Source organism: Odocoileus virginianus, chromosome 3 (genome assembly GCF_023699985.2).
Source record: "Odocoileus virginianus isolate 20LAN1187 ecotype Illinois chromosome 3, Ovbor_1.2, whole genome shotgun sequence".
NCBI lineage: Eukaryota > Metazoa > Chordata > Mammalia > Artiodactyla > Cervidae > Odocoileus > Odocoileus virginianus.
In genome coordinates this window covers 40,898,851-40,912,312 of record NC_069676.1, presented here as the reverse complement: position 1 = coordinate 40,912,312, position 13,462 = coordinate 40,898,851, and the positions used below count along the sequence as shown (strand labels likewise).

Here is a 13,462-nt window from a genome sequence, read left to right as displayed (position 1 = left end):
AGTCAGTGGGGTCGCAAAGAGTTGGACATGACTGAGTGACTCACTCACTCACACACACACACACACACACACACACACACACACACACACACGAACAGGTGAAGGAGCTTGGGTGGGCTTGTGAGCCAGGTGTAGGAGGCTGGCCCGCCTCAGGCAGCGGCTGGAGCCTTAGTTTCCCTGTCTGAACAATGGGTGGTTCCCACTACCTCCCACAGGAAGCTCAGGAACCCCCATGCCTCCAAGGCAGAGGTCAGAGGGGCCACAGGAGTGGGCAGTGGGAATCTGGCAAGGTTTCTTGTCCCCTGCCCTGCCCCCACACCCCTTCAACCCCCAGGGGGAACTGGGCCGGATAATGCCCGGGGGCTGGTCGGGAGGTGCCCCATGTTTGCACAAGCTGCCCCGGAATGTGGTGGGACAGGCCCCCGGGGGCCCTGAGTCAGGAGCTGTGGGCACCCGGCCAGGAAGGGGAAGGGCTGCCCTGGACAGGTGGCACCAGCCCTGGGGGTGGATGGATACAGGGTAGGGAGAGGGGGTAGGGGGGTGCCTGGGTGGGAGAGGTGCAAGGCAGTCAGGCTTGGTCCAGGGTTGGGGGCTCAGCCTGGGCCCAGGGTGCAGTCTAGAATAGGGGCTCAGAGCAGAATTGGGGTAGGCACTCATTCATTCACTCACGAAGTCCCTCGTGGCCAAGCCAAGACTCTGTCCCCTGGGGTCTGGGCAGGGTGGGAATGTGGACTTCCTGTGCCCTGTTCATCTGGTCCCTGGCCCTCAGATACCCCTGCTCCAAAAAAGGCACCACTATTTACAAACTCAGGTCCCCAGCCCACACCCAGCAACCATGGATGACTGCCTTCTCACCCCCACCCCCAGGTAAGCCTTCCATCACCCCTCGAACGTACCCCCAGTCCACCCAGCTCATTACCCCTAGGACCAACCCTTTGAATCCACCTCCAGATGTAGCCATAGGGATCACGTCCCTCTCCTGCTCAGACCCCCACCATGACTCCATAGTGCACCTGCCATGCAGACCCGGTGCCCCTGACCTTGGCTCCTCTCTGCTCCAATTCTCTGGGCTCCAGCCTCATGGAGTCCTAAAGTACACCGCACAATCCCCTGCCCCCCAGGCTCCTTGTTCTTTGCCCACTGACCATTCATCCTTCTGGTCACACCCAAGTGTTGTTGCCCCAGGGAACCCACACCAGAAAAGGGAACTCACCCCAAAACTCACCTCTTCTGATAACCCGACAATGGAAAGCATGAGGCTGGGGCTCCAGGCACCCTCCTGGCCCACTGACTCCCCAGGACAAACCAGGTCCAATCACTGGGTTCCCTCCCCTCCTTATGTCCATGGCTCTGAGCACCAGGGAAGGCAGGCTGGCGGGTGGGAGCATGGCCAGCAGAGCTGCTGCTTTGTCCATCATCCACTTTGTGCCCTCCATGGCCAGCACGTCCTCCCTCCTCTGCATGGGGTAAGAAGCCCCTCACCCCATATCCAGGGAGAGCCCCTGGTCCCAGGCCCAAGCAGCACACCCTGCAGAGACCTCCCTCCCAGAAGCCAGAGAGAATGAATGAATGAATGAACGAGTGAGGGAACCCCAGTCAGATCTGTGTGGGAGGAGTCATGGAGAGCATGGACAAGCCAGGGCCAGGCCCCTCCAGGGGGTCCAATGGCCCACCAAGACTCTAGCTCTAGGCAGTTGTCCCCCACCTTGATCCCCCCCCAATTAGGGACCATGAACCGAGGTTTATGTGCGGGGTCTGGCTTGACTGATAAGGGCCTCTCCCTTCCTCCTGGGCTAAGAAACAGCAGGGCGGGGCTGGGTGGGGTGGGAGTGGGAGAGTGCGTTTGGGGGGTCCGTTCACACCCAGGAGAAGGTGCCCACTCTGGAGACAAATGAAAATGATGTCAGAAGAGTGGCCCACAAGTTCTAAATCCATGGTTAACTGAGGCATGCCCATCTACTGTCTTCTGGAAGTTTACATCACCATTCCTGTGTTCTGTCCCCAAGCAACCCACTCACTAGTGGGATTCTGTCCTCGGCATTAAATTTTCCCAGCCACAGATGGGGTCATCTTCTTCCTGAGGTTCCTCGGAAAACTGGGACAGCCTAGGACAGCACACAGTAGGTGTGACTTGGGTGGAGGGAGGAAGCTCCCACTGGGGGAGGCAGGTCCCTTGCTCCTGCCTGGCCCCAGGCCCCTGGCGGGCACCAGAGAAGAACAAAGGCCATAGTCAGACAGGCAGGGGTGGGCGGGCTGTGGGCTGCCCTCGAGGGGCCCCTGGCACCAGCTGCTGGCTGCCTGTCCCTGTGCCAGTGCTCTGTAGGTCACACCCGGGCCTCAGGGCTGGGCAGAGGTGGCAGCCAAGGAGGGGTGGTGGTCCCCCATGGGCTGCTCCACCCGGTGACTCAGCTCCAGGCTGGCCTCCCCAGGGAAGACAATGGTGGCCTGTGGGTGCTGGGAAAGCCTCCTGGCAGGTGTGAGACCCAGGGTGGACTGGGGAGGAGCTCTCTGAACCTCAGTTTCCTCATCTGTACAATGGGTTTATGGGTTTAATCACTCAGGCATGAGGACCTGACAGCTGAACATATGGAGAGAAGAAGCACATTTGGGACTAAAACAGGGGCCTCTGACAGTTCATCTTGCCTTGGAGGAAAGGGACTAGACAGGTCATAGTCACCACTGTGATCCAACACCAAGCCTGGCATACTGTTGGTGCTCAATAATTGCATGGCCTATGAATGGATCATTTACCCCCTTCATGGGGTGTGTCAACTCCAGGAATACTGGCGCCAGCTCTGTCTGTACAGGTTAGACCCTTAGCACTGTCAGGTAAGAGGGTACTGGCCCACCCTGAGTCGGCTGGGGGTCCAGAGGGACTGCAGTCCCAGCCTGGTCCTCAAGAAAGCCCCTCAGGCTAGGGGCAAGCCAGAGCAGATCCTGGACTTGTGGGATCAATGTTGGTCTGGGGAAAGGCTGTGGTCTGGGAGCCCTCACTGCAGAGACTTGGGTATTCCAGTGGGGAGAGACCACAGGATGGAGGCACATGCCCTTGGCACCTACACATAGACCATCATTACACTCTCCCATTTTCCCGATGGGGAAACTGAGGCCCAGAGAGTGGCAAGAGCTTGCCTAAGTGATGCCAGGAGGGATGAAGGATTTGAACCCAGAACCCCCAAACCCTCAGTCCCCTTCTGAGACCTGCGGCACATGGCACCACGTTGGCTCTGAGGGTCAAGGTGAGGGGCAGCCCGGTCCCCATGTAGCAGGCAGAGGCTTTATTAGGAGCTGCCTGAACTTCCCGCCTGCCCTGGAGTCGTCTCCCCTTCCCCTTCCCCCAGGGCTCCCGCTTTTCTCCCTTGCTTTCAGTCCTGCTCCCTGGATCTAGGGCCTCCCTGACTGCCCTGAGCTGTGGGGACTTGGGGCTCCAGATGGGGTGGAAGAGCCTTCCAGGCAGAGGCCACAGCCAAGGCAATATCCTGGAGGTGAGAGTGAGCCTGGAAGGTTCTGGGGGCCACGGTGGCTGGAGCCTCTTGGGACAGGGGGACATTGTCTTCTTCCCAGCTTGGAAGGGACTGTGATTTTATCTCTGCGGACACGGGGGGGGGGGGGGGGCACAAATCGTGTTAAAGTGTGTTAATTTTCCTTTATAATAATTATTATTTCCATTCTGTAGGGTCTACGGTTCCCAAAAGCTGAAGATCTCCTGGCTGTGGGGTGAACTTGGGAGCCAAGTGAACTCACAGAGAGTCAGAAAGCTTTGTGAGGTCTCAATTCAGTTCAGTTCAGTTCAGTCGCTCAGTTGTATCCGACTTTTTGCGACCCCAGAACCGCAGCTGAGACTGTGAGGTCTCAGTACAGCTCAAACTCAGGCCCAAATCGCATTTAACAGATGAGTAAATTGAGTCTCAGGCAGCCAAAGGCAACCAGCAAGTCAGAAGCATAGAGCGGGTTCCACGCGGAGCTCTCCGACCCTGAAACGAAGCTAGCAGCCGTGGTCACAAGGGTAAAATAGGTCAGATTCATTCACTCCGGGCATAGGATGCCCGCTCGCAACACCCAAAACTAGGGGCCAGACCTAGAAACTCAGATACAACCAAGCCGAAGAGACTGTGCGGGCGGCCACGCAAACCCGAGAATAAAACACCAGCTGTCCCCCGCCCCCCACAGCTTCTCGCGGCCTTCAGCTCGGAGAGTCCCGCCTCCTCGCTAGGCCGAGCGAAGTGGGCGGGGCGAGGGCGGGGCCTTGCCACGAACGGCAGGCAGCCTTGCCAATCATGCTTCCGCTACCTCCGATTGGCCCCAGTCTCTCCGCCTTATCTTTCCATCTCACGGCCTTCCCGCTTGCGTCACAAGTATACGCCCAGCTCTCGTGCGCTTCCGCGCTGAAAGTTAGTTCCTGCCCCCGCGCCCCCGCCGTTGGCCGACAGATCCCCGGCGCTCCCGTTCCAGGCTCCGGGTTCCGCGGGTCCGCAGCCGCGTCTAGCGTGCGCGTATGGGCGGGCGGCGGCGGCCGGGCGAGCGGGCGGTGGCGGAGGGATCCGCGAGAAGCGACGGGGCGGGACGCTCGGGGCGGGGCCAGGAGGGGGCGGGGCGGGGCGCGGGGCAGGGGGCGGAACATGTCTCCCGCCGCAGGAAGATGAGGCAGCGGCCGCGGGCGTAGCGGGCCGGACCGAGCCCAGCGACGCGGCAGGAGGGCATCGCGGGCTCCTCGCACGCCGTCTCCGCCAATTCCAGGGCCGCGCGCAGGGCCTGTGGGGCGGACGCGCGGGGAGCCGGGCCACGCGCCGCCGCCCACGCGCACTCCTCGGGGCCGCGACGCTTCTTTGTCCGGGGGGGCCGTTCATGCCACCGCCCCCCGCGCTTTGCGGGCCGGGCCGCACCGAGCAGGTGAGCGCGCTGGGACCCTCTACCGTTTGGTGCCTGGCGGACCCGGCCTCTTCGCGCGGCGCCGGGACGCCGGGACCCGGGGACGCCGGGCGGGGGCGGGCTGGGCTGGGGGCGGCGCGGCCGGAGTCATTGTTCTCCAACTTTGCGCGCCGGAGGGGGCCGACGACGTGGAGAGCGCGCTCGGGCTCGCGCGCCCCCGCCGACCGGCACTTCGGGAAAGTTTGCGGAGCTGGGCGGGGGTGACGCGGAGCCGTCCAACTTTGCGGCGGGGCAGTGGCGCGGGGGCCGCGGGCGCCCCCTTCCCCGGGGGCCCGGCCGGCGGCGGAGTTTGGAGGGGAGAGAGCGAGGGAGAGGGAGCGTCCTTTTGTCTGCGGGGAAGGTGCGCCGCGCGCCTGCGGGCTCGGGCCGAGGCCGGGCCGGGGGACACATCTGCTATGCGCTCCGTGGGCGCGGGCGGCGGGTGCACCCCGAGCTTCAAAGGGCTCCCGGGCCGCGCCGCGCCGCCCGCACCGGCTGCGGGGGGTGGGGTGGGGATTGGTTTCCCGGGCCTCCTCCCTCCCCCCGCCCCGAGGTCGACGGTCCTGCCCCTTTCCTCGCAAAGTGGCTTCGAACCCCTAAAAGTCCTCGTGACACCCTGGAAGTATTTCAGCTCCCCCAGAGAAGCATGTTTCAGCCCCCCTCTCAGGTCTGCTTTAAAATCGGTTTCAGCCACCCTACGAAGAAGTGCGGTTTCGTACTCCTCAAAAAAAAGTCAGTTTCACACGCCCTCCAAAAAAGAAAAAGCTTCGCGGGGGAGGGGGTGCGCCGGGGCATCCGTTTCACACCCGTCTCCAGTTGGCAAACAAAGCGGGGGTTTCTCCGCTTCTGAAGTCGGGTCTCCCTCGACCTCGGAACCCTAGCTTCCCTCGTGGCCCCCACGGTTTCTGCTTGCCGCCCCCGCCCCGCTGGGGGCCCGGGAGGAGACCCTGGAGGGGCTTCGCTGCCTGACTGTGGGACGGGGACGTGCTCTTCTCTCTTCTGGGTGTGGGATGGTCCCTGGCAGGTGGATTCCCCCTCATTCTAGAATGGAGCCCCTAGGGACCTTGTGGGGTGGGGGAGACTCGGGTGTTGGGACCCCCTTCCCCCAGGGCAAGAGATATTTTCAAAGTTGCTTAAAAATAATTGCCGGATACGTCGTGACAATAAAACAACCTAGGGTGGTGTTTGTCTTTTCAGAGTTCGGTTGTTTTTCGTGGTGGGAAGCTTTGTGGGTCGGTCACTGCGCGGGGCACCCCCTCTGCCAGTGTAGTCATGGGACAGGAAGGGGGCTTCGCAGTCTTGTGGATTTATTTTGCTTTGAATTTGGGGGTGACCAGGCCTTCAACGTGCTCTGACAGCTGTTGGGGGGGGGTCACCAAGTTTCCTTTGAGGCGGGGCCGGGTCGCCCCTCCCTCTTCGCGGGGGCGGGGCCAGGGCTGGTGGGAAGCGTGCGGGTGGGAGGAAATAGGAGAGGTGGCGGGGAAAGGGGCGGGTTCAGACCGATCTGGGAAGGGACCACTCCGCCCCGCATCCCCTGTAACTTTTGCAACTTGATTCCCTGGTGGTCGCTGAGGGAGTTCAAGGGATCTGCTCTGTGCTGCCCGAACCCCGTTGTTCAAACTCCCCCATGGCCCTGGGGAGGGGTCTCTAGGGGCCCTAATCCCGGAATCCTGGCTGCGAAGGACTCAGACCCTGGGAGCATTTAGAGGGGCTCTTAAACATCCTCATCATCTGTCCACCTCGGCCATCCTCACTCATGCCTCTTCTCTCCTTCCTCCTCCCCTTTGCCTGCACCCGTGGGCCACCACGCAGGGCTGTCTCTAGGCCTAAGGAGCTGACCCCGGCCCCTCGTTGCTGCTGGAGAATGAACCAGTCGCAAAGGATGGCGCCTGTAGGCACGGACAAGGAGCTCAGTGACCTCCTGGACTTTAGCATGGTGAGTGACCCTACCCACCCTTCCTGTCCGCCCAGCTCTCCACGGCCCTAGGACTACGGGAAGAAGCCTCTGCCAGAAACACCCCCAGTATCTGGACCTCAAACTTGTTTGGGTCAAAGGACCCCAGGTGGGGCTGGGGGGTTTGGGGAGCTGCCAATGGATGGGTTGACACCCCTACCGCCGGGTGCAGCTTCAGGGCACCTGTCACCCAACTGTATGCCTTGGCACAGAGTGGGTCCAGCACACTCCTTTACAGATGGGGAAATTAAGGCCCAGAGTAAGGGCGGGGCTGCCCAGGGCCTGCAGTTCCTCCTTGTGGAGGCTCCGCCCTGAGACCCCAGCTTGCTTTGGGCATGCAGTGATCTTGACAGTGATCTTGCTTCTGACCTATAGGATGGTGTGATCAGGGTTATTCACAGCACTGTCAGTGCAAAAAATGGGAGTGCCCAATGCTTCAGTGCCCCGGGTGTGGGCCTTCTGTGAGTGGAGAGAGGACACACACAGTGGACGTGTAATTGTTCATTTATTTACTCACATGAGAGCCAGTGCTCAGTGTCGCCAGGAGCTGGGCCACAAGTGACCGGAGACCTTGAGAGCAATGCATAGGAATCTGAGGGGATGACAGTGTGGGGTGTGGCAGAGGATGTCCCTACACTTCCCAGGCGGTGTGCTCCACCAGCCAAGCCCGTTCCCTGGCCAGGTGGATGGAGGTTCAGAGAGGGTGCTGGCTTCCAGAGGTCACGTAGTTCAGACAGGCCTGGGGGTGGGGGCTGGAAGCTAGAGCTTCCCTTGGAGGAGTGGGGGCCTTGGTTTGCCCATCTATAAGGTGGGCTGCCTGTGACAGAAGTAAACCTGGGAACTGTATGTGAACTTCCTAAATCCTGCCCCTCTCCTTGCCCCACTGAGCACCATTTTGGTTTGATTCTTTCGGTCTGAATTTGATCATCTGCTGGTATGAGGCCTAGGCCACTGAGGTCTGTCAAAAATAAAAGTCCCCAGGCTGAAGCCACTCTGCGGAAAAACAGCCCCCGGGACAGAGCGGCCGCGGCTCCGGAAGGGCCAGGCTGGTATTTTTAAGCCCCGTTTTATTTTTTCCTCCCCGGGTGAGTAACCAGGGGTGCTACTCAGTTGTTTTTTTGTTAAACTGACAAGTCACAGACTATTGGGCTGGAACAGACCAGCTTAGGGGTCAGGGGAGGGGGTGGCCCCTTCCCCCTGCCACCCGAAAGCCCCAACCACTTGGCCACCTCCCCTTTCTGTGTGAAGGGTCCAGACTGCCCCCTCCCCCACCAGCTCAGAGCCAGCAACCCACTTCATGGATGAGGAGACTGAGGTGGAGTGGGAAAGGTGCCCAGTGTCTATCCTCCGGGGAAACCCAGAACTGGATCTTTTTCACCCTCCTTGTCATTATGGGGAGAGAGGCCCAGAGACAGCCCCGGTTGCGGCTCACAGCTCTGCCTCCCACCTGCCCCATAGATGTTGACTTAATTTGTTTTCTTAAAACAACCTAATTTCGACTAAAACAAAAGATTTCAAAGGGAAGCGTATCTTTGGGGCAGGTCCATGTGAAGGAAATGAGGTAACTGTCACTTAAACACCAGAGAAGAAAGCTGCCCCCAGCTGTTAAGATCCATGTTCTCCTGATCTGGGGCTTCCTCTTAGATGGGTGGTCCTGAGCATAAGTAGGCTCTGAGTGCTGTCTCCCAGGTGGGCCTGAGGTGGTCCCCAGCCTGATGATGGCCTGGAACGACTCGGGGCCAGGGAGGGAGCTGTGGGCAGGTGCTGGCACAGTGCTCCGACTGTACTCCTCTGAGCCCTGTGTATGCCCACGTGCGCTTGGGTTTCACAATAGCCCACGCGTCCTGAGCCCTGAGTCCCGTTTCACAGAAGGAAACACTGAGGCTCTGAGCAGTGTGGGGCCTGTCTGGGCTGATCACAAGACTTGAAGCGCCTACAGGACACGGCCCAGTGCCCCCTGTGGCAAGTGCCACGTCAGCGGCCCCCAGCACCCTGGAGGATGAAACAGAAACGGAATTGATCCCCTGCTCCTCCGGGGGGGCTTGGCTGATGACCCCCAGGCCTGCCAGAGGGGCAGGCCTAGGGTCCCCAGCGGGAAAGGGGCCCACCTTGAGGACAGGCCCCTGGGTCCAGTGAGCACCACACCACTCCCAGAGGGGACACAAACCCCAAGAACCCACATCCAGCCTGGGTGCTCACGAGCTATGAGCTTCTGCACTCACTTTGCCAGCTTAGCCTGTGGCCTCAGTTTCCCCTTCTGTAGAATGGGGTTTGCAGGCAGAAGCCACCTTCCTGGTCCCTCCCCAGGCTTGTGGTGCTAACCCCAACAGTCACACCCACAGACCCCATACCCTCACCTCCTGGTTGGCCAGGGAGGGTTTGGGGGGCCATCAGCCGCTCCCCAGTTAAGTCCTAAGCCCTGATTCAGGCCAGTCTGAGTCACTTGGGGCCCAAAAAGAACCTCTAAACGGGATCCTTGGGGCAGGGCAGGACTGTGTTTTGTTTTTTCTGTGGCACAAGGGTTTGTTGATGTTGGGTTTTCCCAGTTAATGCTGCTAAGCTGTTTAATCTTGAGGGACTTAACACCGTGGGTTTGGGTGAGTGAGTGGGAAGGCTGGTGGGGGTTGGGGGGTGATGTTCCCACATTGGGTGCCCCCACCCTCAGGAGAACTGCCCAGTTACTGGCAGGGAGGGGTACAGCCTCGAAGCAGAGCCCAGCACGTGGGGCTGCTCCCTGTCCCGGTGATGGAGCCTGGGTGTTCTTCCCTCACCCTGCCACTCGCAGGGTCAGGGACACAAGGAGAGGTAGGAGCCAGGCTTGTCAGGGAAGGTCAGGGTCTAAGACTGGAGTACCAATGCCTGGGGATCCACCTGAGGTATAAGTGATCTCATTTATTTAAAACTGGAACTTAAAAGTATATCCCTTCTAAGAGTAGGGATTATATTAATTGCTCCATAGGTTAATTCATCTCTGGAAAGCAGTAAACAGGAGTTTTCAAATCCCACTGGTGACTGTGATCCGGGAGGTGCTCCCTGGGGGTGGGGGTCCCACTGGGACAGGACCCCGGCAGAGCTGTGATCCCCACTTACCGCTCTCCCTCCCTCCCTGCAGATGTTCCCCCTCCCTGTGACCAACGGGAAGAGCCGGCCCGCCTCCCTGGCCGGGACCCAGTTCGGAAGCTCAGGTAGGAGGACCCCACTGCCTCCCAGCTTTGTGTTCACTGCCTCCCAGCTTTGTGTTTGAGGGAGGAGACTGCCGTTTGGAGGGTGGGCCAGGCAACCCGGGACCGCCACTGTGGGGTAGGGCTGGTGGACCAGGCACCAAGGGAGGAAGTGTTTGGGGGCAGTGCTCAGGCCCACCAGGTGGTGTGGGGATGAGGGGCCTGGGGCAATGTTTCCAGGCTCCCAGTAGACGTGGGATAGGGCGACAGTGAGCCTGAGGGAAGCTGAAAAACCAGGCGTTGTCAAGGTCTTGTGATCTGCCATGGGGCTAGGGGAGGGAGTCAAATGGTTAGCGCAGAGTTGCTGTCCGGGCTAAGGTGGGCACTTGGGCCTCCGAGGTCTCCCTGGCCCCAGTGGGTTCTGGGTCTCCAGTCCCTCCCCAGGGGGGGAACCTGAGGCCAGAAGGGGTGTGGTGTGGAACCCCAGCTGTCCACATCCTGCCCAGCTCCTGGCTGTTCTTGGTCAAGTGTGTATTTGGCACTTTCTATATAGGAGACCAGGCTCTGGGGTGAGCGACTGGCCTGTGTGCTCTAGATCTGGGGGTTTGAGTGTTCACACAAGATTGTCCCTGGCACTCCTGGATGAGCTGGTCACCCCTGTGGCACCGAGTACAGAGGGTAGACAGGGAGGACAGACAGGCCACAAGAAGCTTACAGCAGGGGTTAGGCAGCAGAGTGCCAGGGGGAAGCTACCAGAGCCGGGCAGAAGGGCCTTCTCCAGAGAGATGTCTGAGCTGAGGCTTGTGAATGCTGAGCCCCTGGGGCGGGACAGTTCCTGGGGTGCTGGAGGAGCAGAGTCAGGAAGGGTGGGCAAGTCATGCAGGGCCTGGTGGGCTCAGGGGAGGACTCAGGCTTTTCCCCCAGGGATGTGGGAGCCCTGGAGGGCTGTGGGCAGAGAGAGAGCTCAGTGCATGTTGGGGAGGAGGGCTGGGGGTCGTCTCCTTGGGAAGGCTGGCGCTCTGTGTGGACTTAAGTCTCTTTCTGGGGCCCTAGGGTGGAGGCTGTGTCCTTTCACGTCTCTGGGGTCACGATAGAAGTTTCTGTCTTCTCCAGATTCCATCGGGGTGGCTGAGGGGAGCTGGCTGGAAGTGGAGGGGGTTTCGAGGGTGGTTTGTACTCTCTCACCCCCACCCCCTGAAGGGGGGGTGGTGTTGTCTGCTGCTGCCCGGCACTGGCCTTCCTCTCCGCCGGAGGAAGTGGCCTCAGGGCTGGCTGGCGTCCTCCTGAAGTGTGGAAATCCCCACCGGCCACCCTGCCCCCCAAACAACCCTCAGGAGCTGGGGGTGCTGCTGCTTTCCTGCTTCAAGCAGAAAGCCAGGCTCTGGGAGGCTTCCTGGAGGAGGTGGTGCTGTCCTTCCTCCTCAGGAAGGTGAGGTGGCTCCCTCACCTTCCCCCGGGTCTCTTCCTGACTCTCTTCCCTTTTCCAGGGTTCACTTGGGGCCAGGAGACCCCAAGGAAAGTCCTCCAAGACACCCCACACCTGGCCCAGCCTGGGGGGGCCCCCTGTGGGTTTTTCAGGTTGATTTTCCATGGTTCCTGCGGGCCCATTTCACTTACAGCCCCACCTGACCATGTTGGATGGGGGGGGTCTGGTCTTGACCCCTTGCATGTCAGAGCTAAGTTTTCTTGCCCACAAGGGTATGGTGTGGCTGGACCAGCCCCAGAGGTCCCCAGTTCATTTCAAGCCATTAGTGCTGCCAGGAGTGAGGGAGGGGCCACGGGGCCACGACACCTAAGACCTGGGCTCAGGGGCCCCCTCGCTGTCCTGTCAGAGACAGGGCAGGCTGTGTCACCTGACCCAGGTGACATTCCTGCATGCCTCAGTTTCCTCATCTATAAAACAAGTCTCCCTGTCAGCTGATCTGATGAGTCCTTGGGCGTGAAAGTGCTTTAAGACCTGAGGCGTGGGGCTGTCTCCATGTCTGCCTTGAGCTCATAGTGAAGGGGGGTCCTGCTCCAGACACAAGAGCCCCAGGAACAGAGACTGGCCCCTTTGGGGGCTCTCCCCTGCTCCTTCCCTGGTGGAGCTGGAGACCCCAGGAAGAGGCCAGGGATGAGTGTTGGTGGTCCAACTGCAGGATGGGGCTTGGGGAAGCCCCCTGCTTTCTGAGCCTGGGTCACCACCCTCCAGACGGGCAGAGTCGCCTTAAGGGGATGAGAGCTCCAGGGGGTCCTGCAGCCAGGTCCTCCCTTCCCGCTGTGTACATCCTGGCTCAGTGTCTGCTTAGAATTCCTTCAAGTCCACTTGCATTTTCCTAGACCTGCTCCGAAAAAGCGCTTTGCACCAGAAGAGCAGCTGCCTGGGCCGTGGGGAGGGGTCTCCAGCGAGGGGGTCTCTGAGTGTGTGAGCTGAGCAGCTGGCCCCGCCAGTCTGTGCCATCTCTGTCTAGAGACGCTGTTGGAGGCATTGAAGACTCACTAACCTGAGGCAGAGGCTTGCTTGTGTTAGATCAGAAGGCTGTAGAATGAGAATAGTTTTTCCACCCCCTCCCTTTTGGGAAACCCCGAAGCACAGCTGTCTCAGTGGCAGCACCTCCTCTGCCAAAAACTATAGGGTCAAGGGCTCCCTAGCCAGAAACGTCAGAAGTCGCTGGCTGACCCCAGAGGAAGGGCTTCTCTGTTGTCAGTCTCTGCAGCTCTCCTGGTTTGTGTGTTTCCAAATGTTTGTAACACATTCTTGGTATAAACCTCACAGGCAGGCAAGGCGGCGTCCACCCTGGGTCAGCACGGATGTGTGGTCACAGCCTCAGCCTAAGCTCCAGACCAGAACTGCTGGCCGTGGACCTGTGTCCATGGTGAGGATGTCCCTCTGGCATCCCAGGGTTGGCTCTTCCCCACCTGTTCTAAATCTGCCTCTTCAGCGAGCATTAACTCAATGAGTGATTATCTTTCCAAAACCTTATTGGTCAGATGGGTTATATTTTGATGAATTTCTAATCACTGTCTTGAGCCTTCCTCCCTTTTTTCTTGGATTTAGTCAGCTTTTTATTTTGAAATCACAATATATTCACAGGAAGTTGCAAAGAAATGTGCAGGGCACCCCCAAGCCCCTCCCTAGCCTACCCATTCCCAGCCTCCTCTCATATGACACAGAATCAGGAGACTGACCGTGGTACAAGCCACACAGTTTATTCAGTATTTTAGTTTATTCATGAGCCCTGCATGCACCCATTTGTGCGTCTGTAGCTCCGTGCAGTTGTATACCACATGTAGCACCATGAAGCCACTCCCATGGTCTCTTCAGGACTGTTCCATCGCCCCACGACCTCCCACCTGCGGCCACTCACCCCCCACCCCCACCTCACCCTGGCAACCCTTGGTTTCCTCTTCTCCATCTTCCCAGCTTTGCTGTGTTGAGGATGTTGTATACATGGAACCA

General features: G+C 59.7%; 1 protein-coding gene across 11 annotated transcripts in view; it reads left to right on the top strand.

Annotated features, from left to right (window-relative positions):
• The first annotated feature begins 6,383 nt into the window (after window positions 1–6,383).
• Window positions 6,384–13,462, top strand: part of TCF3 (transcription factor 3) — a 30,896-nt gene continuing 23,817 nt past the window's right edge. For 9 of the 11 annotated variants that reach the window (XM_070465335.1, XM_020870085.2, XM_020870080.2 and 6 more), the window contains exons 1-2: window positions 6,384–6,844; window positions 9,975–10,047. In XM_070465335.1, coding sequence (XP_070321436.1) covers window positions 6,665–6,844; window positions 9,975–10,047 — 253 coding nt within the window. In that variant the 5' untranslated portion in view covers window positions 6,384–6,664. The remainder of the gene's footprint in view (window positions 6,845–9,974; window positions 10,048–13,462) is intronic. The other 2 variants (XM_020870095.2, XM_020870088.2) reach the window with 1 other exon arrangement.